The 22,971-nt window shown below is 45.5% G+C and overlaps 1 protein-coding gene across 1 annotated transcript in view; it reads right to left on the bottom strand.

Annotated features, from left to right (window-relative positions):
• Positions 1-351: 351 nt before the first annotated feature.
• Positions 352-22,971, bottom strand: part of LOC128713346 (neural-cadherin-like) — a 113,687-nt gene continuing 91,067 nt past the window's right edge. The window contains exons 3-11 of the mRNA XM_053808205.1: positions 21,782-21,897; positions 21,452-21,616; positions 6,330-6,467; positions 1,856-5,475; positions 1,611-1,781; positions 1,273-1,514; positions 968-1,177; positions 572-745; positions 352-470 (exon numbers count right to left, since the gene is read on the bottom strand). Coding sequence (XP_053664180.1) covers positions 352-470; positions 572-745; positions 968-1,177; positions 1,273-1,514; positions 1,611-1,781; positions 1,856-5,475; positions 6,330-6,467; positions 21,452-21,616; positions 21,782-21,897 — 4,955 coding nt within the window. The remainder of the gene's footprint in view (positions 471-571; positions 746-967; positions 1,178-1,272; positions 1,515-1,610; positions 1,782-1,855; positions 5,476-6,329; positions 6,468-21,451; positions 21,617-21,781; positions 21,898-22,971) is intronic.

Below are 22,971 nucleotides of genomic sequence, written 5' to 3' on the forward strand. Positions count from 1 at the left end.
TTCGCCCTTTTTAAACCTCGAAACTACTTGCGGCAAACTGGTGCAGTTTAATGTTTTATTTATTTTTTTACAAAGAATATCTACCCGAGAACACTAGCCCCGTTCTCGTCCTCCCACGTGAAACGGGAACGATTTCCGACCAGGAAAATATAACATATGTGTATGTATACGACTATTGGTTTTTTGTTTTGTTTTGGGCTATGCTCGCAACTGTACGCTTTGTATCTACAACGACCGTGCGCATCATCCGGTACGTCCCCCGGTCCTGGCCAACAAACTAAAAACACATGACACAAAAACACGCACGGACTTCGATTAGACCTAGACACCTGGGCCGCGAGACAGCTACTTTTAACTAACATCATCATCTTCGATTTGCGCTTTGCTTGGTTCGTAAATATTGACTAACTTATCGAAACGGGGACCCCATGTGGTTAAAAAGCTATACTCATGGGGTTCATCGTCCGTACCTGCGGTGGAACAGTGGAGGGTTTTTAGGAGTTTATTATAGTGTTCTGTTCTGGGCAGGTGTGGAAGATTATGATGGGTTTGGGCGATTTTTTCAATTTACCTGACTGTAAGGAACTTAGCGAGCCAGAGGTACTCCCACAACCTTCGTAGGCGTAGTTACGCAGATCGTCGAATGGCCCGGATGCTGGGTCGATGTCGACGCGTCGCTTCCGGTCGTCCAGGAACACGTCCACCTTGCCGACGACCTGGTCGGACACGACGGCAATATCTGGACCTGGTTGCGTTCACATGTTGTCCATGGTGCGAGAAACGACAAAGTAGAACAAGACCATTCATTAGCTGAAGCGGGCAATTGTGTTTCCCGGCAAAGTCACAACAGTGGAACGGCAAACTTTGCAACATCCAAAAACGGCAAGCTCTACGATACGGTGTAGTACGGTATGCTCGTGCTAGCGCATACCCCAAACGGCACATGCAAACGAACCACGCTACTTACGTACTGGCGGTGCCTTATGTTGGACGAGCTCCGGCAGCGGGCCGATCGGGATTTTGAGCGTTTTCATGTCGAACGCCGTCATATCGTTCTCGCCACCGCCCTCGTCGCAGTAGTTGATGATGTTCTCGCGGATGTCGTCCTTGGTGGCCGGTTTCTTGTTGAAGTTGGCTGAACGACGCCGTGAACAGGAGAAATATACAAACAGCAAAACTGTGGACGAAAACGTTGTGTAAAAGGCAAAGAGAGACGGAAGGTAAGAAACGCATCGGTACGCAAATTCACATCCGATTGTGCAAATCACTTACTAATGATCAGTAATAGGCAGGCTATTACGGCGGCCAAGGCACTGGTGCTGAATTTAAGCGCTTGTCGTTCCTTCAGAAACTCACAACTCTCGCCCCAGTACGAGTCCGGACAGATGCACTTGTACTTCAGGCGGGGCTCCTGGTTGATGCAAGTGCCACCATTCAGACACGGGTAGTCCAGACACTCGTTGCGGTCGATGCAGGTTTTTCCTTCCGGTGAGATGATCATACCATCACCGCAGCTGTACCGGAAAATGAATGTGAAACAATCGACCGAATGGTGCTTTAATGGATAATGAAAACCCCCCAGGGTCCTGGCTATGTCTGAAGATACTTACGCGCATTCGTACTTGTTCCACAAGTCGACACACTCGAATGGATCGGGACAGTATGCGTTCTGGCAGGGATTGTTGGACGAGCAGTACCGGTCGATGTTCTTTGCCATCGTGGCCTGACCCCACTGCGTACCATTGGTGGCTGGTGGAAGCGGTAAGCTTTTACCATCCAATCTGAAGAATGTCATGGACAAACCACTCTAGTTAATGTATCATCCCAAGATGCTAATATAACACGGTTCACCTACCTAATATCGTCAATGCAACTCTTCTGGTAGTCAGATTTAACATCGTATGTCTTCACACCGGTAAACTCTGGTTTGCCACCTGCAAACACACCCTCCTGCTTGTCCACCGACAACCACTGGTGACCGTCGAAAGAGAAGCTCTGGTTGAAGTTTGCTCCCTCACCACCGTCCAGCTCGAGAATAGCAGCAGAGCCATAACGCTGCACCTTCACCACGTGCCATTGTCCATCGTCCACCTCGACCGCGGTCAATGCCACCTCCTGCTCATCCACCTGGCCCGTATTTAAGCTGTACCGGAAATAAACCTTTGCACCCTTCAGCTCGATGATGCCGTACTCGCGCATATGTTGATCACTGATACGGAACAGTTCGCCGTAAGTTTCGCGCGTACGGAACCGAAGTTGAATCTGGGTGGTGAACTTATCCGGCTCAAAGCTGAGTGCGTACTTGACGTAACTGTGCGTCTTGAATGTGGTCGGAGTGGTTGGAAGGCTGCAGTAGGTTCCCGTCCATCCAGGATTACATTCGCACTTGGCTTCGTCGTAGCTACCGACACACTTGCCATGCTCCAGACATCGGGCGACCTGTGGATTAAGATCGCACACCTCCTGCGTGTACAGACACCCTGGTGCACTGCCCTTTGACAGTCCGGGATGGGACAAATCGTACAGAATGCCATTATGCTTGAACTCCCGAATGCATCCCTCGAAACCAACCCCAATCGGCATGTACTGCCAACGGCTGTAGGTGTAATCGAACTTGTCCCTAAAAACCCCACCGATCTGAAGCGGTGTATTGAGATTCAGATATTCGTTGAACTGTGGCACCTTGCCAAGCGCTTGACAGCTATGGTCAACAAACTCTACCAGATTGCCATCATCCGCTTCGGTGATTTCGGCCGTCTTGCAAAAGTCGACCACCATTTTCACCTGCTCCGTGTCCCAGAACAGATCGATTCGATGCCATTCACCGTCGTTGAGCGGATGCTTGGTAGCAATGCGCAGTTCCAGCGTACCCGAACCATAGTCGATGAGAAACCTCGGGTAGCCCTGCTCAAGCTCGAGCGCGATAAAGTCCGACAGCTGTTTCGTTGTATCGTCCTCCTTGGGTGGAGTAATAGGTCCGTTGTAAAATATCAAACCATCCGGTTTCGTTGTGATGATTTCGACGCTAATGTGCGATTTGTCACACATGTCGAGCGGTGGGTACCACGCCCAACCGCTACCGCGGAAGCTACGCACCACCTGCTGACAGCGGGGCCCAGTATAGCCCGGCGGGCACGAACACTTGATGCCCGACTTTGAATCTGTGCAGCGGCCTCCATTCAGGCAGGGGTGGGATTTGCACGTCTGTTGCTGTTTGTACTCTCGCGAGCTACAAACGCACTCCGCGGTGGAGTTTATCTGTACGCCGACCAGAGCGGTTTTGTTCGCATTCACGAGACAGGGGTTCGTTTGGACCTCGATGATGCTGGTGCAGGAACCGGTACAATCTGCATTCTCCAGCAAGCACTCGTCCACATTAACCATCGTGATGTTAATGCCAACATCTTGCTCTATTTCCTCCTTGTGCAGCAGTATTACACCGTTCAGCTGTACTGCTTTGTAATAGTACGCACCGTGCACAGCGAACCGCACATCCGTTAGCGGGACGGATTTGTCCTTCATTTGCACACTAAACACGTCCACATTCTTGGCGTCTACGTTCAACAATTCCGCTAGTTTCTCGCGGAACCGTTCCAGCTTGCTGCGGAAGATGTTTTGGGTGCGATAGTTCCAGATTCTTATGAAATCTTCATCAGTGATACCAATCAGCCGGATAGATCCCGAGTTGACGATCGCTTCGTAGGAGATGTGTTTCACCAGCACCGACATGTTGGCGTACGACTCCTGAGCGTGCTTGCGGTCGTAAATCTTAAACCGTAGCTTATAGCGTCCTTCCCGGGCGCCACGTCTCATCGTCACCATGCCGGACGTGTCGTCTAGCTTGAAGCGTGGATTTTCCGCCTCATCCCAGTAGAACAGCTTGTCGGAGGTGTCCCAATCATCGAGATCGTTTACGAACACACGGCCGATCGGTGTATCAGGAGCCTGGCCTTGGTAGTTGTACACAACCACTTCCTTCGAACCGGGTTGCATGATGTTATCGTTCAAATCGCCAATTGTGATCGTAAGCGTGCTGGTACCGGTCTGCGGTGGAGTTCCCGAGTCCTTGATGACGATCGGAATAGTGTACTGTTTGCGATACTCCCGATCGAAAGATCCCAGCGACGATATGATCGCCATACCATCACCTTTATTACTCTGCTCCACCTTGAAGGATGTGCGTATCACATCGTCCGCATCCGGGTCCATGCGGAACTGGAAAGGTGGTCCATTACCCTTCAGCCGGTCGTCCTTATCGACCGCGGATATTTCGATAATTTTTGACGGTGGGGAGTTTTCCAATAAAATGGGCCGATACTCTTCCGCGAACACTGGCGCATTATCGTTTATGTCCTTGACCAGCACGGTCAAAATGGCAGATGCAGTGCGTGGCGGTACACCATCATCTGTGGCTAGAATTTCAAGCGAATGTTTCGACATTGCTTCCCGGTCCAGTTCGCGCTGAATCGTTACCGAACCTTCCTGATTGATGGCAAACTGACGTTTGCGATCTGTAGCACGATTGATGCTGTATGTGATCTTACTCTTGCCACCCTTGTCTATATCAACTGCCTTGAAAGTGCCCAAATTCTTCCCGACATCCGCATTCTCATACACGGCTGCCTCAATGTGTGGTTTCTTGAAGCGCGGCGTATTATCGTTGATGTCCTTGAGCTTCACAATTACCCACGAATGATCGACGTGGTACTTATCGCTCTCGTCAATCCCATCATTATCGATGACCTGTATCCGAAAGCGAAACCCATTGATCTGCATTGGATCTTCGTAGTCTAACGGTTGTACCACCTTCAAACTGCCGGTTCCGTCCGCATTCTTCACCATCGCGAACTTGTCCGCCCCGTATCCGCTGCTTTCGATGATTTTATACTGGAAGTTATTGATCTCATCATCATCGTTCACCGTCACGGTCAGTATGGGTGCCTCGGGCAGCACGCTGCCATCGGTTTCCTCCACCTCGACAAACCACTCGTCCTTGGTGAAACGGGGCGGCATATCGTTCAGATCCTTCACCTTAATCGATGCCGTACCGGTACCCTTCAACCCACCGCCATCGGTGGCCACAATCTGCAGCGAGTAATCGGGTGTCTTCTCCCGATCGAGACAGCATACGGCCGTCGTGATGAGCCCGGTGTCGGGATTGATGTCGAAGATCGGCAAACCAGTATCTTCCTCGATAGCATTTTTCTCGATCGAATAGATTACCTTTGCGTTGGTGCCCTCGTTCACATCGTCATAGTCTTCGGCCTTTATAGTCATCACGTGCATGCCGATGGTACCGTTTTCGGTCACATTACCGTACGCGATACCGTTCGGGAACTGTGGTGCATTGTCATTAACATCTTTCAGGTTGATCTGCACCTCGGTGAACCCGACCAGTCCCTCACCACCTTCGTCCTGTGCGAAGACGGTGAACTTCCATGACGCCCGTCCATGGGGTGGATCTCGGTTCAGAGGCTGGGATGGGTGAGATGAAAAACACATAGTCAAAGTTATTATATTCCAGTCCACGCACTTAAATGCTTGGGTTGTGCTATTTAATTAAAGCTTCGGAATGAAATTTTGTTTGACTTAACGAAGCCTGCACGTCTATTGACGTTCCTTTCCGTGTGCACAAATAGTGTGCATCGACACAAGAGAAAGTTTGTAAAATTGCTTGATTTAATTAAATTAGAGTATTTACATGAGGTAAAAACTCGTGTCCAGCACAACAGCTAGTGCGAAACCTACTTCGGTCCCGTACGAATCATTTGATACCGATTCAGGCCGGGACAGGAAAGTTATTTAAAACTGTACAGCAAACCAGAACGCAGTTGCTCGAAAACTTTCTCCATCGAAAGCCCGCGCCAGCAGAAAGAGCATTTACTCTTGAAGACGCTTAAGTTTCTGTCCAGGAAACTTAACCTTCTCCGTTAACGCCGGGGTTGGAACACGGAATAAAAGTATTCTACCATCCAAAAACAATTCCACAACAAAATGTCCGGTTCGGTTCGGATGTACGAGTTGCACTGGAAGAGTTTATACCACGACGCTGGTACCATTCGGGTAAAGTATTTTTAAATGGCTTTCACTGCTTTGTCAACTGGCGTTATCTGCAGTGTGTACCAAAATTTGGTTTGTTTGTGTGTGTGTGTTTTTTTTCTCTGTTTTTGGTTCAACAACTCATACGCACAGCTACGCCGCATGTTCGCTTAATTCCATTTATTTCAATTCCGTCACGGCATTGCACTGATTCTGGTTTGGCTGTCAGCACTGCGACAATAGGGGGCAACGTTATTTTTTGTCACGTTTAGTGAGCATTCCGGACCTACCTTCAGCACAAATATCTCCCCGGTGGCCTTGTTGATGTCAAAGTTGCTGTCGGAGGGATTTTCTATGTCAATACCGGGCCCGGTCAGAAAGTAGATGATGTTGTTCGGCCGTTCGACATCGGCATCGGAGGCGGTGACCTGTGCGAGATGAAATGAGAAAAAGTGGTTCAAAAACAAAATTATGGTAAAAGGTAGCAGTGCATGAGCAAAACCGTCAGTCTCCGAAAATACCCGAAACATCAGAAGAGTGAAAAGATTGGCTCAACGAAAAACGAACGGTGGTTGCTTTTCGATAGCCTTTCGGGGTTCCTGTCAAGCACGACGACTCCCAGAAAGGTCCGGCAAAAGGAAGAAATATGAATTCTTCGTCCCGATGATTGGCATCACCATTTCCCGTTCGATTGCTGGGACAGACACAGGGCATCCGACGCACACCTGACGTTCGGAACGAACTCACTCCCGGACAGCTAATTCAATTCCATCGTCTGTCAGTTGGAAAATTAGTTTTTCATTTATTACTGCAAATTGCATTGCTCGATGCCCTGTATGAACAAGGATGGCGTACCGGTTGGGCTAGGCGATGGGCGTTCAAAACATTCCTGAGAGCCGTTTTGTTGAAATGGTTCGATATCGACGGCCAAGAGAAACCAGAGCCCAGGTATTGTGCATGCCTCGGATAGGGCGGCCATACCTGCCACACTGGTTCATGAATTTGTTCCAGTTATTTCGATTGAGTTGTTATGATTACAACGACAGCGTGTTTTGCTGGCATTTGTGATTGATTGCTGTTTATTTTATTGCCTGCTAGAATTACAAACGAGAGGACCATCAGAGTGCTGGCATATCTTCATGATTGAGGCTTACAAATTGCTTGGGACTAATCGGAGCTCATGGTTGCAACGATAAAGGATAGGAAGGCAAGAATGTTTTTTGTATTAATTTGCTATGCCGGCCATCCCATTGTTGCACACAGAACCATTGGTGCAATAAATGTACTCGCAGGGATAAATATGAGCCAGGGGTCAATTGTGAATAATAATATCGTTTAGATAAACGATTCGAAACCACCGGGCTCCCTTTTTCCCGCTAAACCATCGACTATAATTGTTCTCCACGTATGGATGTGATACGATGCATTCGTGATGAAACGGCACGTACAAAACGTAACATCCATTAACAGATTTGATGCGGCACATCAAGAGCCGGCAACCATCGAAGTCGTTACAACCATCGGAACGCTTACCATCTTTTCCAGTTGCATCGTGATCTTGTGAAGGTAGTGCTCTGCTTGGTCTATTTGCTTGTAAAACAAACCTCATGTTTACCGATGCAATTACACTGTACCCCGGTGGCAAGGATAGACACCGCGCTATGTGGAGATCGCAGCAGCGAGGGTTGAAGATGAAAACCGATCGGGACCACCATGGGGATAGCACTTAAAAAGCAAAGTTCCATTACATCGTGCGCTTGGGGGTTCGCGTGCTCATGCGGCTTGTGAATTTCATCAGCGCATTAGTGCACCGTCGCCGAAACGTGAGCTGGTATGAATGGGTGGTGAGAGGAGAGGAAGGGGGATAGGTGACCAAGGGGTAGGGGTAAAACTTTTCTCACTGCTGCTCGTTCAATGCAATGTAGCAAATGAGAGTTAGGGAAGATGAAACAAAACGAAATGGAAGGAAAAAATTCACTACGTTCACTGCAGGAAGCGCACTAATCGTTCCTTTTTATGGTTCCGTTTTCTTGTTTGATTTCTTTATACTACATTCAGGGACAAGGATGTTCAATGTCGCGCTCAGCGTACCATCCCTTGTGTGCGACAAGTAGACTGTGCCCAGGTTTGGCAGCAAGCGTGAATACAATAGCGTGGAAAATTGGCATCGAGTAAATAGAAACGTGCAACCGGGTACTCCGGGAACATGGTTTGCCATCAAGCAAATGTAAGAAAAACCTAACCTGTGCGACACAAGAAGTTCGCTGTTTTGCCGGTGGTTATGTAAATTTTAATGAAATTTCATTCTCCCTGATAGCTGCATAAGTTTTCCATCCATACCATGGGACGGTTGTATTCGTATGAGCGTTTTTCCTCTGTAAGACTCTCCACTATTCCGGCTATTCAGGGAGCTACAGAAGCGGTTCCATTTCTGGTTGTACACATGACCGTGCATTGTCGTCAGTGCAGCAAGAAGCGGAAAATGGTCAAATTTATGCAAATAGCTCCACATCGTAGCTGGCAGCTATAGCAGGGAATGGGTTTCGCGTCTTCCGGCACATCTGTGTCAAGGACGCAGAAACCGAACCGATTCTGGAGGTCACTGTGGAAATGAGCCTTTCCAAAACCGACACTCCACCCCAAGCACACACACTGCCGCCCGGAAGGAGTATGCTACGGGTGTGTATTTATATTCATTAAAAAGTTTACCCTTCGCAGATTTTACGCTCATTTTCTGCCTGTGGCAACTCGGGCACGGTGATATACGTGAGTTCTAGGAACGAAGCATTATCCCAACGAAACACGGGATACGGGCTAAAGCAAAACGGGCAAATCTCATCACATCGGTTGGTGATGCGTTAATTTCGGTGATATCTCATAATTAGGCTAGCGTTTTCAGACCACCCGGGCCGGATGTGCAAAGCGTGCGGCATTAAATAGCGATCTGTTTTTCGAAATCGCTTTGCCGACTCGCTTTTGCTGGGTGAGTGCGGGTTTTACAGGTGGCGCTTTAAATTGTGACAGCTGAACCATCAATCATCGCCAACGTCAGGCACGGGTACGAATCGTGGTTCGCTATGTATCTATGCGAACCCGCAAAACACGCACACAATCTGGCCGGAAGCCAGTTATTCCGGAGCTAGGTCGACCAGCTGAGAGCTATTGTGACACGCAAAGAGTTTGCCAGTTGCACCGATGTGCATGAAAACATGACAAAGTGTGATACAACACGAGTATGGAATTCTTCCCGACTGGTACTCGACTTAAGACTCACAGGATGCAGACAAACAGTGCTTGGCAAGTACCAGATGGCAGATACCGCCCGGTTACCGTTAGCATCAGGGCAAGGAAAAATACCAACGAAAACAGCTTTCCAGCTCTCGAATAACGATCGTGTGCCGTTCGATGACGATAGGAGAAGGAAGCATTTTTCAGGATAGAATTTTCGTAATGACATCTTTACCCCGTCATAAGCTTGTTAATATTTATCCTTTGCCTCGTTAAGACGGGCTTGAGGTGCTGTCGACGCAAGTGAGCGAAGGCGACTGGCAGTACGTGCCATTCGATCACTGACTTTACCACCATTACCAACGAACGGTTCCAGTGCAACGAACGAGCGAGAATTCTGCGAGCAAAATTTGCCTTTCCTGGAGCTTTGGTTGAGCATACGATGACGTTATTATCATCGTTATCGTTTTCCCAGTGGGAATACTGCTACTACTGTGTGTGCGTGTGTGTGTTTGGGTATTTGGCCGAACACCCCACAAGTCACGTTGCAAATGCTGCAACCGAACATCTACTCAGCAGCATAAATCTGCAGGAAGCAGAAACAAACAAAAAGAGAGGCAAAGGAGATCACGTGTGGTACTGGTACCCGCTGTTCGGTAAATAAGATTATGCTTTCGATTCGATGAAAGTGCTTACGCTTTTGTGTGCGAAGAGAAAGCTAAAGATGGATCGTATGCTTAAGGATAGTTTCTTGTTTGAGCGCTTATTGATACGTAGGGAAACCATCTTTCGTAACTATCATTACAAACGATGTTATCCAAGGTGGAATGGAATGGGTTTTACCCACAAATAAGAAACAAAGTTACGTGATGAGTGGAATAGTACAGATAAATTGGATATTAATCAATTGAACATAGCGTTTTATAGTTCAATGAGATGAATAACAAGAAAAGGAAACGCTCAGTTGCTTACAAAAATCTTCAAAATATTGATTGATTGATCTAGCATTTTATGGAAGTTTGAAAGTGCATTGAAATCTCACTCTAGCATTGAACTAAATCAGTCATTAAATAAAGAATAATCAAACAATGATATAGTTGCACGAGGATTAGCATTTTTTTACACGTTGAACTCGATTTAAGACGTTTGTAATATCAACAGAAACACACTAAATTCCGTTTGTTTTAGGCAAAAACCACATACTGCAAGGCGTATCGTACCGATTATCACTTGCAAAAGGCTAAAAGCTTGTTTGTTTCCATCAACATCAGCATCTTCATCAGCATCCTCATCATCAGTAAGCATCGACTACCATCACAACATTGCCACCACCGTCGATGTCCTGCAAGTTTGTGTCCGTTCGACAAACTATCTCATAAATTAAATAAATGTTTTTCAAAGACATTCTACCCCCGAGAAGCGGCGTGTGTGCAGTACCGCACCGTGCAATGTAATATGGTTCATATGCGGTACGTGCATCACACCGAACCTGGGCGGAAGAGGTCAAGATAAGCTGCCATACCCGGGTCTGGGTTGGCTAAATCGCCCTGGCTTAGCCGGACGTACGGTTGGATGTATGCGTGTGCGCGTGTGTGTGCCAAAGTCATAAAGCAGTCCTGTTTTACGAGTAGTACCAACCAGAGGAGCAGTGTAATGGTCAGAGCCATAATTGAACGTTCGAAAGCAATAAAATTGATAAGTGTCTTCCATCGTACGGAGGTCATTTATTTCACTTCACCCCGGAGGAAAGTGCTGCCAAGGGCCAAGAACACATACATACAAGAGCGCATACATACATGGGATGCGTGCGTTTTAAGAGGCAGAGTGTACGTCAGCAAAAGCTTTAGGAAGCTAATGAAAAATACAATTTATCTTCCAGTTTCCTAGTACCTGGAGGTGGAGTTTCCTGGGGGCTAAATAGTTACAACTACCCTCCATCTGGATGTGCACCAGGGACATTATGCCACGTACGCAACGAATGCTCTGCCGGAAGGTAAAATTTTCTTTCTCTGGGCTGTGGAGTTTTGAAACACGAAGTCTAAAGCTGCCCCCAACGTGAAACATTCGTGGAGATCACTTTTCTTTGATCAACGCACATCATCTGGAACGCTTTATCTCACTAACAGTACGAAGAACGTACGATCTATCGGTATTTAGTGTTACATCCTTTCAATTCTAGCACCATGCTGTTCCGTTCCTTTCGGTGAGTAGTGAGGAACCCAAGGATATCTAATGCTTCGAACAAGGTTTTGCTCTTCTTTTTGAAGCTTGTAATAGTTTACCCGTTTCGTGCGAGCATGCACGTCTACGGCAACCATTTTTGGACGCTTCAAGAGACTGCGAGACCTAGCTCTTGATGGTCGGGAACCATTGTGTCAGCGATGTGCTCGAACGAGAAAGGCAACCAGCTAAAGAATCACGACCTTGTGGTTCTTAAGATTGAATAGAATCCTCGCCATGGGTTCTTTTGTGCGGTAAATCGAACCAATGGTAAGGTGTGCTCGAGTGAAGCGTTTTCTTTGCTCAATCTCCCCACGTTTTGTCGGCTATTCGCGGTCAAAAGTCAAACGGATACGATGGAGTGCGGACGGTGAAGTCGTCATCACCGATGTCGCGTTACGCCTTTCCGTAGTTTTGTACACCCTTCCACATCCAACCTCATACACACACTTCAGCGGTACGCCACTTGGTCAGGCAATCGTAATAAATGGACGCCAGGACGCCTGGAAAATGGACCATAATAGGGGGCTAATATAAGTTATGCTCCGCTTTACCGTCGCTTAAGTGCGACCGTGGGATGGAAACGGGTCGTCCAAATGGTCACGACATCTCAGAGTGTGTGTGTGTAGGTGAGCGTTTTGAGTGGATGGAGGAGTTTTGTTTTGAGAATTTGATTCCAAAGAAGCTTGCGCTTTACGATCGCATTCGACATGTTTGCAGTTCATGTGTTGCGATCCACAAAATGGATGCCGTCCCGCGGAGTCGTAGCTTTCGATGCAACATTTTATGGCCACGTAACTGCACGGACGTGATTTTCGGAGCAATGTCGGTAGGGTTTCATGTTCATGTTTTCTTCCCCCTATTTTATGGAACAATTTGTTTTTCTTGGATCCGTTGTTTAGTTCCCTGGAGAGCGACCCTTCCGGTGTGGGGACAGCAAGGCAGGAATATGTGGGGAGGCTTTCTTTTAGTCCGTCTTACGTTTGGTTGCAAACTGTTATTGCCGGTTCCGTATAGGCTGTTTGATAAGTGAACTTCGCGTACGTATGTTTCCGGATGCTTTGGCCTATAAAACGACACGTTCGTGTAGTCTCCCATTGCGATGGAAGTTGAGTTTCCACGTATGTTACTGTTACGCCAAGCGGAAAGAAGCCGAGAAATGGCAGGGAAGGTATATGGGATACGAAGTGTTCGGTACATTTGTCGTAAAAGAGTGGAATTGTTTTACGTTTTCACGCCATCCACCCAACAGTGCCACGCGTGGTCGAAATCCAATGATCTAACACAAACCGTAACTATTTCATTGGGTGGGTTCTGTTGGGTGGAAAGAAGTGTTTGGGAAGGGAAATAATGAAACTCACGAGCTGGAGTGCCCGGAACAGCACATGACCTAGGGCAAGGGTACCACCAATGGCACTCTCTCGATGACAGTGCCGACGGCACTGGTAAATAGTGCACGAGAAAGTTTCGAATATAACTTTAACGACCGTAAGTCGCCCGTATTGCATGTGTGTTTCACGGAATTTTGCAACCCCCAACGACGACGACTGCAAAAACCATCCAACGACATCTCGGGACCGCGTTGTGTGATAGCAAGACAAACTTTACGACACCATTCGAAGCCAACTCGATCGAGTCCCGAAAGAGGGCGGTTGGGGTATGAGTAACAGTGAGTTAACATTAGTGAAGCTAAACAGTCTTCGTCACTTGACTTTTCTAAACATTTCCCATTACGTGTGTGTGCACAAAGTGGAATACGGATGGAGTGGATATTGATGGAGAGTTGGGACGGGTTCAGAATGCCGACAGTGTTTCGGGCTGTTTGATTGTACAATGAAGATGCTCCATGCGCTGTTGATTAATGATTGAAAGAATCGAAAATGCTCGTGCCACGTACAGATAGCTGAACGGTGAAACTTTGATCAAACGAGAATTATTAAACGCACTGCATTATCACGAGTGGAAAATGGAGTTTCGTATAGACAGGTAATTGGAGACTGACGTTGGAGTTTTGACAAGGGTAAATCTTCTTAGATACGGAAAAGTTATAACATTTCCGAAGCCATTAGCGTTGGATGGGTACAATTTCGAGATTCATTTACAGGAATTTGATTTAAAGTTGTTGTTTTGCTTCCATACGATGGGGGTATTATTCGTCCATTTGTAAATCCACCAGACGGAGGCAAATATAATAGTCGAATACACAATGTCGAATGCACAACGGCAATGTTTTTCCGGTAAGGATGTACATGATTTCGAAAGAAGAAACAAAAACTGCACTAGTAATATTTTCTCCCCAAACAATGCAATCGAGTTTTCCTTGGATTTCTACTTCGTAAACACAAAAAACTGCCAAGACAGGGCCGAACAATGAAGGGCAGTAAATGGCAGAAAACATTGCGAATAACCGCTCACAAAGAGCTGTTGCTCAAGAAACACAAACAAATGATGGGTCCTGTTGCACCGTTTGCATATCACCCAACTGCATTGCCCTTCCGCATGCTCGTTGCCGATTGGATTGTGTGCTGCAGCAGCAGTTGTGCAAGATATGCAACTGTGTTTCCCGAGGTATTTTTGTAACGGTTGTCTGATACATTTTCCGAGGAAATTTCGTACGACGAAGCATGTTGTTTGTTTGGCATTTGTTGTTTCTATTGAAATATTCCCTAGCGAGTAGTTTCTCTTGTTGTGTTCCTTTGCTTTTTTTATTTACTGGTACTGTTTTATTACTTGCTCAGCGCGTTGCATTGCACGTGAGGACAAAATGCTGTACCTTTCCATTTTCTATGCATGCGTATTTTTCTGCAACTTGCTATGGTTTGGTTGATAACGACCGAAGCAAAAGGGACGTGTTTGTGTTCTTTTTCTGTGTCATTTACAGACGATAGCACGACCAAACAAAGCGTATACTTACTGAAGTTGCGCACATTTCCAAAAGAGATTGCAAGTGATTTCCGGGCAAAGTTCGGCACGAATGTGGCAAGCGGTGAGCCAAGTGCAGTTGCGACAGATAAATTGCATAAATACATGCAAGCGAAGTAAAATAAAAACATAAAACTACATTCTTTTTTACCGTGTTTTTTCACTCCCACTCGTGAGGTGTTCGCGAAAGGCACAAAGCAGATATAAGAAGTGAGCAGTGTTTAAATAGTTTAATGGCATGCTCGTGAGCTTCGGGGACATGCTGCAGCGGATGATATACTTTCTGGTGGTTGCATGTTTTTTTTGTAAGACTGGTCGCATCCAACATGTAGCGCAATATTGTTCGGTGGAGCCCGTCTATATTATCATGCGACACCGACAAGAGGTTCGCGTGCTGAACATATTTCGGTAAACAAATGTCATTCGCGTGCACATTGTTCAAGATTAACGATGCATAACTAAGATATTGTTGTATGTTACAAAAACAAAAGTTGTGAAACAATATGATGCTAATGTAATATTGATGTTGTGGTGGGAATGTAACGAATTACATTTGTTTTCCAATTGCAAAGATACAATCAGGATAAAAATCTGGTTTTTTCCTGTGGTACGGCCAGTTAAGGCAAACATTATTTTTTTATTCTGCGCCAAATAATTACTAAACTTGTGGGTGTACAAATACTTGTCAGATGTAAAGATGATGTTGTAAAGTTCAAAGATTAAGCCAATATTGCGAAAAAAAATCTTACATAATTCCTACATAATGATGTCACATAAATTGTCATGTTTGATGAATTACTGGCCCCTGACTTCTCTCTTATTCAAGGCATTTTTTTCACCAATAGCTTACCACCAACGCGAATATATAACTCCTTGATTCCATCATATTGAGACCTCTTGTAGGCTCTTTATGGGAGAATATTAATATTTAATTAATTAAATAAATTAAAATTCATCTAAATAGTAAATATTACTCCCTCACAAACCAAAGAGACTTTCGAGAGTTTCCTTTAAACCTCTCTTTAACAAGTCACTCATTGTCGATTGATAAAGTGCCACGATCGATCATCAAAACCCAATTGGGAGGCAACTCTAGGCCATGTTAAGGAGCTATATTTATTGCCGAATGGTAAGTTTATTCTCGATGGCCCATTAGCAAACCATCCGAAGCGCCATCGTTAATGGCGAGTTGAATGGCAGGCACCATTAGATACGATATCCTTATCATCAGCCATTTCACCTTTACGCCGAGTGACAATAACCATTACCGTCATCGGACAGGTACGAGTTATCTTAACTATCTGCTCACATTGCAGTTAAGATGCGATAGTACGATAGGGCGGATTGTCGGCCAACAGTTTGAGGGCTTCCTTCGTTCAAAGAATACCAATTCAGGGTTTGTCAGAGGGTTGGTCATCTGTATCCTTTCCCAATGGTTACAAAACCAGAAAACCCCGGAAAGAGACCAAAATAAAAGCGTAACGAATCTTATCAAATTGCGCTTTTTCTTCGAGCGAAACCGAAACCACCGGCATTACGGAATGGTCGATGTTGGTTTGTGGTGGTATGTGTGTTCGAGTTCGGTGGTTCCAATTTTACTGAAACAGTAAAACCACGGCCCTCGAACGGTAGTTTCGTGGAACTTCTTCGTATACAATTGGATACAAAAAAAATGGAAGCAGATAGGATGGTCCCGGCGGTACTGTGAACCGAATGTTTCTTTCATTAGCCATATCGGTAAATGAAAGAACCGGAAATTGTGTCACCGGTTTGTTCCGCAGTCAGTGTGCAGCTAAGGGAAGGCACAGCAGCATGAAGCAAACGAAGAAGGACGTTGATGCGAATGGGGTTTTCCGGCCGATTTCGTTTGGGTGAGTACAGTACAGGTTGCCCCACGGGGATGGCTCGGTTGCCGTTCCAGTTTCAGCAAAGACCGGAAAACGACGTTAAGATTTTCAGTCGGCGCCCTTCACTGTTGAACGTTTGCTCTTCGGTGCAGATTAATATCAACGCCCTTCAATGACGTGCAAAGCGAACGTGACGGCGGCTGTCTTTCTGTGGTTGAAGATAAAATATCAAGCAGGAACAGTTTGGTGACCACTGGTCACTTGTTCTCGGAGCGAAGCGGCTGGGTTTGGCCAGAAACATTGTCTTGCTTTAGGTTGATGGCTAGGCCGGCATCCAGTGTGCATGGTAAAACTTTCCGTAAAGTCTTACGCTGTGGTCTTAAGGGGGAGGCGAACTTTTTGCCATACAACTCCACCCCAGAAAAGCCGAGAATGGAAAGTTTTGCGCTGAGACAGCACGAACTCGGCACAACGAGTTCGTACGTTTGAGGTTCCCGGAGCTTTTTCTTAGAAATGCGTAGTATTCATGATAGAGGCATTCAACATTCTTTCCATGCGGTTAGTTTTCGTTGGTCAACCAGTGCGAATGTGCAAAAGGACGAGTAAGCGTAAAGTTGGAATAAATTATTCATTGTGTACAAAGGATCGATTTGAGAAAGTGTCTATGGTTGAATCATCATGCTGAAAAAAGTGGAGAAGAGCAAAGCTTAAGTGAAATTAAAATTTTACAGTTTGGTTCAAAACCCCAATCGAACGGTTCCGATAAGTTTAAATAAATAAGTACGGTTTTATTAAATATGATTGTGTTAAATAAAGGATCTGCATTGAAACGTAGATCACACTGTATCAGTTTGTGAGACTTCTTAGAAATTTCAGCTTCACAAAAGAGAATGTTTAATTAGATCATAAAGTTATTATCCATGCTGAAGTCCTAAAATAAAACCTACAATATCTTGCACTACCCATGCACCAATGTTCTCCATACTGGTGCCAAAAACGGTTTAAATTCCAATGCTAATCAAGCCACCAGCTTTACACAACTTTCTATAATTGCTGTGGTTTGTTAATAGTGGTCCCTGGCTCTAACAAACGCGCCCCAAAGTTGGAACGATCGAGCGTTATTTATGATGTGGAATACATTAAGCAAAGTGGCTACATAAAACTACTTCAAAACGTTAATCCCAGCCCAACTTCAGCATGTGGGAAAAATTTCAACCCTCAGTTTTGCTAAGCTCCATGCCCGTAGGGTGTAGAACAAACCCTTGCATTGTGGACTCGCGGTTGAAGCACTGGAATTTTTCCCACCAGAGGGTTCAATCGTCCGCTACGGTGGTGTACGTGCATGTGTATGGATCTGCCCTCGACTAGATAGGGAGATTTATACCGTCCAATGAATTATCGTCTTCTGTTGCCTTGAAAGAAGAATGTGTTCACGAATTCTTCACACTTTTCCGGCCGTTGGTGTGCTGACTATTCGGTAAACGAGCTAACAAAATAGCTAGCAAAGTAGAAACACGTTCAACGGAAAACTGTTCTCAAAAGCTTTGTAGTTTTCAAAGGGGTAAGCTTGGAAAAAATAAAAGGGAAAAATGGTTTTCCCTTTTCTGGCTCCGGGAAAATGTGTTGATGTTTTTTTTCCGATGTCGCAGGGTCAAACCATCCAAACCAACTTTATGAGGAAATCGTTTTTCATATTTATCGCTCCGGATGTCTTATGCCCTGCCCAAGCTGGTTCTCCATCTTGCATTAACGGTTCGCAAAGACAAGTTAATTAAAGCCGTAAATGAACTGAATTCTTTCCGAAATAGCCAACGCATCGGTTGAATAAAGGAAATGCATCAGAAAAAAGGATGTACCCACGGTTGGGATACATGTTGCAATTGCTGATGGGCAAACCAGTTCCGAGTACCGGGAGGTGTATTTGTTTTCACGCAACTGATTGGTAGTAGCCTACACAACTTCAACACTGACAATCATGATGATGATAATGATGATGGTTGCACAAACGAACAAATATTGATGAGAAGCGATCGATTGACTTCCGCCTGACGTGTAACGGGGTAACCGATGCATTCTGAGCAGAAGCACAACCGGCGGATGTGCAAATTGCATTTGATTGTAAGAGGAAATGAATGTCATTTTCAATGAATTTTAAGAGCATTTACCGACAATCGCAAAATCGATGCTATTCTATAGGAACGATGCGAAATCGATCGGACCATCGGAGTAGGTTGTGTTTGCAGTGAGAAAAACTAATTCCCAACGCTTAATCCTCGCTATTGTATGGTTGTAAAATTCATTATAGTAATTTCCTGGATTTTAATGTCAATTGAATGGTAGAGCTCGCGTTCGGGGAGATACCAGATTACAACGGTTTGCATAACAAAGTTAAGGCTAAAGTATGTTTCAAAATAATTTTGACTAATGGTGACGATTTCAAGGATGTGTCACATTGTAAATAGCCTCATTATGGTAGTAGCCTTTTGACATATTAATTAATTAATCTACCAACATGACAATTATTGATGATTATCTGAAAACGTGATCCCGCTTCGTGCGAAAGTTTTTATTGCACACGGCGGTGCACGGGGACTTTACTTGACCTATTTGACAACGGGCAGTTCTCAATCCTCATCAACTCATTTTCCACATTCATATTTCATCCGGCACGACCGCAAAGTTGGCAACTTTTCTAGACGATGAAAGATAATTAACATTTATTAATTTAAAACTTTCGTATCGTATGACTCCGTGCGGCACGATGTTTTATCCCAAGGGATCAGAGTTCAAGGAATCCTTTCGCCCTTAAGTCAACGACGTGCCGTGTTCTTAAAGATTTAAGCACACTCGCAGAAAGTTCAGCAAAGGAGTGAGATTGTAAAGGGGAATGGAAAAAGAACCCAAGGATGGTAGTTGTCCATTTTCTTGATTTTGTTTTGCTTAACCGGGATTTCACAACCCCGTCAAGAGAATAGTCATATGTGGCATGGAATTATTTCACAATCACATTGTTGAGCTACTTACAGCGATGATCACAAAACGAAAATGTACACACGTATGGTTACGAGTGGTTACGAGCAGGGATTTAAAAATTTGTTTTTGCAGGTCTCCCATACCCCACCGGCTATGCCATGTGGGACACGGGTTACCAACTCAGGAAGCCATGCCGAGCGGTTCGTGGAACTTCACCCGGGAAGTGTTATTACGCCTCAGTGATTTGGGAATTTTCGGTTGACTTCGTCGGCGATGTTTTTTTTTCTTTCTTCCTCTCTTTCTTCTCTCTCTCTCTCTCTTTCTTTCTGACCCTCGTTATCTCTCTTCCTCTTTTAAATGTTGTCCATTTCCTTTCCGACGGTTCTCTTGGGCTGCCTTTCTGGGGCTGCTTTCCTGGGGTTGGTTCTTGGCCTTCATTGCGTTGTTATGTTGCGCCCGGGGGCGCATACAGTTTTTGCACTCCACCGAATTCCATTCACCACGCCACAGAATCTCTCCCAGGACTCATCCGAGTCGTGCCATTATTTTTAATGTTTATTATTCTTATACATATTTTACATTTATTGTTATTTTTCTCGATCTCTCTTTTACGTTTTTGTGGCCTCGGAAGGTGGAAGGCACACGGGTACGTGGCGAACGCGTAAGCATCCGGACCAGGCCGTAGACAGAGCCCGCACTGTGTCTTGATGAAGCTTTTCTGCATATTCGGGAAGCGCTGGACACCCGGAGCGTTCCGGGTGCGTCAAGGGTCAAAGTTTACGACGCCTCAGGGCAATGGTTCGCAGCTTATCTTCGCACCGTTACGCATCCATTGCTGTCCATTTTTGAACCGGGTCCCTCTGACACCGGGCAATGGATTGTCGCTTTTAACTGAATTATTAATTGGCAAACGGAATTGGGGGGATGTAGTCGATTGGTATTGTAAAAACCATTGATAACGCGAGTTTAAAAAAATGAGCAGTATTCATTAATAGAACTACAGAAACGGGAAATCACATTACCATGTTCGGTAGTATCTGCAGGCCGTGTGGCGCTTATGGTTTCTTCTAATTGCCTGAAATATTTGCTGTCCGATACGTTACATCGATATGCCATTCCGGGAGGGTTGTAGTAAGTCATTGCAAATCGACCGGCACCACTATCTAGTTCAAATGACTTTCCAAAATTATAGCCTCCAGGACATTGGAGGCTTTGGTGTGGCTAGCGACAATTAGATACACACAATATGACACCTTTATGGTGCTTGCAGGCATTTCCTGCTATCCTCAATTTCGATCTACAAAATTGGACTAATTTCCAAGGAAATTCCCCAGAGCGTAGCACACGTAAAAACACACCCAAGTACCAAGTGGTTTTCGGTGCGATAAAAAGGGGTATCATGTTTGATTTGCTTCCTGCCGCCGTTACCATCATGCCCCGGGTAAATAGTAAATCGTTTCTCTAGTTTGCACATCGCCGATGGTTGAGTTTTTTTTTTTTTTGTAAAAACGGGTGCCAGAAAAGCGTGCGTATCCCCATTAGCTAACAAGCCCTGGACCTAGAATGGATTTATTGGACATGGCGGAAAAGCGGTCCGGATGTAGAAGTGTAGACCTTCTTCCGTACTGCTACGCTTTTGTGCCATTCAGCATGGATATATTTTGCAATTCGGCTTAATCAGATCCTGTGTGACCCTCGTTAAAAATTTCTTAGAAGGACAAGCAGTACCGTTGATTCCCATTCACGTTCGGTGAAGCGACCATCGGAAGTTGCGAAGGGAAATGAACGCCTAAAAGTCTGGTGCAAATGATCCAATTCTGACACCATACGGGTAGGATGTATCATGTCTGTATTGTATGCTATGTTGTCGAAGGTGCTGAACCGTCCCGAAATGCTTTGAATCGTGAGAAATTACGAGAGACAAGGTAGTCTCAATCAGTGCGTGTGTGTGTGTGTTGGCAGGAAGTATGAGTCCTTTTTGAGGTCATATTGAAACGACAGTATCATCGAATCTCATCCATACATCCCTATCGGGATCAACGAGCGAGTAGGAATATGGATGCCTTTGTTAGAAGATGCTAGCTTAACTCCCCGAAATAAGTTGCTTCCTGCCGAAATAATCCTGCTCGGATCAGACAGACTCCGTCCGGCAACGTTTTCACTAGTATTCCTTCTTCGATTTATCCCTTCAAACAATATCCCACGATATCCCGGGTACTTACCCGCAGCACACGCTTCGGCAGACCTCGATCATCCTCCTCAGTGATTTGTGTGCGATATGACGATTTCTCAAACACTGGTGGATTGTCGTTTACATCTCGTACGTTGATCAGAACGGTGGTGTAGTTCTCCTTAAAATTATCCGATGCCGTCAACCGTAGCTCATACTGTTTGGGGCGAAAGGAAAATGAAACATGTAGCCATCGTTCGGGCATATTGCGGTGGTGTTTTCTTGGATAAAATGGGCCAGGATTAAACAAGGGGAAAGCACTCATAATCTGGAGTGTGGAGTGAGCCGTACCACTACTGCGTCACCGTCCGTATCAGCTTACCTTTTTGATCTTCTCATAATCCAACGCCTTAGCTACGTACAAAGCGCCAGTTGTGTTGCGTATGGCAAACACGCTGCCTATGTTACCGCTCGAGATCTTGTATCGTACACCGGCCGCTGTAATGATAGAAACGCATGTAAGAAAATTAGATGTCAGTCGAAAAGTGTCGCTTTAACGTGCTTTAATTTTTGCCCAAATTTTCAACCGATGCGACCCGATGTGACTACGAGGTGTTGCAAATGTATGGTAATTAGCTCTCACCCCCTAGACCTGACTACCTCGGGTAATATCGAAGTGGAAATTCTTCATCCCATTCACCAGTTGCGGTTGATTTGTACTGCTTGCACAGGCGCGCCAGTCTGCTTGTGCGTTACAGAAAGGGATACGTGTTGAAAAGCGTCACCGCACGTGCAATTTATACACACGCACGTGCAGAGTGCTGTTTAATTGCACTACGGGACCGCTGTTAGTTTAACAGCATCCTAGCAACACCGGGCCCGGTCGCTAGGTTAGTTAGCAAGTTAATTTTAAAGTTGGCTTAGCAAAACAGTGCCCGGGCAATCATTTGATATTCTGCACGAGCCTGATAGGCCAAGTCTCTGGTTTCCCCCCGACCATGGGGGCGAGATCTAAAATTATGCTAATTTCCAAAACCGCACCATGCTCGAATTGCTTTCAACGGTTGGCAAACCACAGCGAACCGGTGCGTATTGTTTGAGTAGACTGATGCTTTCGTTTCAAGCAAAAGGGGCTTGAATATGTGTTTACTAACGTTAAAAGCGAAGCATTTGGTTTGATTTCGTCTACAGTCTCTCACCGTGTATTGTGCTCCGGCAGTTGTCAAACTGATTATTATTTTCTATATTTTCTAACCTCTAACGCAGTTGATTGTTTGAGACCTTTTATAAACATAGCGGCTTCCATTGCTGAAGTGTTTTTGCAGTGTGAAAATATCGTCTCTGTGTGCAGTACATTTGTTCTCCTCTAGCGTCGTTCCATCATTTGTCTTCTAGCATACATTTTTGATACGAATTTTGTGCTGCGACCCGAGTGACCATCGCTATACCACCGCTGCTGTGGTTTCGTTGCATCGTTCCCAATCTGCATGAGCACGGTGGCACGGTGGTCATTCATTTTTCATGCAAAATATTGTACATCCCTGTTGAGCTTCCTGTTTTCGCCATAAAGTG

The sequence above is a fragment of the Anopheles marshallii genome, chromosome 3 (genome assembly GCF_943734725.1).
Source record: "Anopheles marshallii chromosome 3, idAnoMarsDA_429_01, whole genome shotgun sequence".
In the NCBI taxonomy this organism is placed as follows: domain Eukaryota; kingdom Metazoa; phylum Arthropoda; class Insecta; order Diptera; family Culicidae; genus Anopheles; species Anopheles marshallii.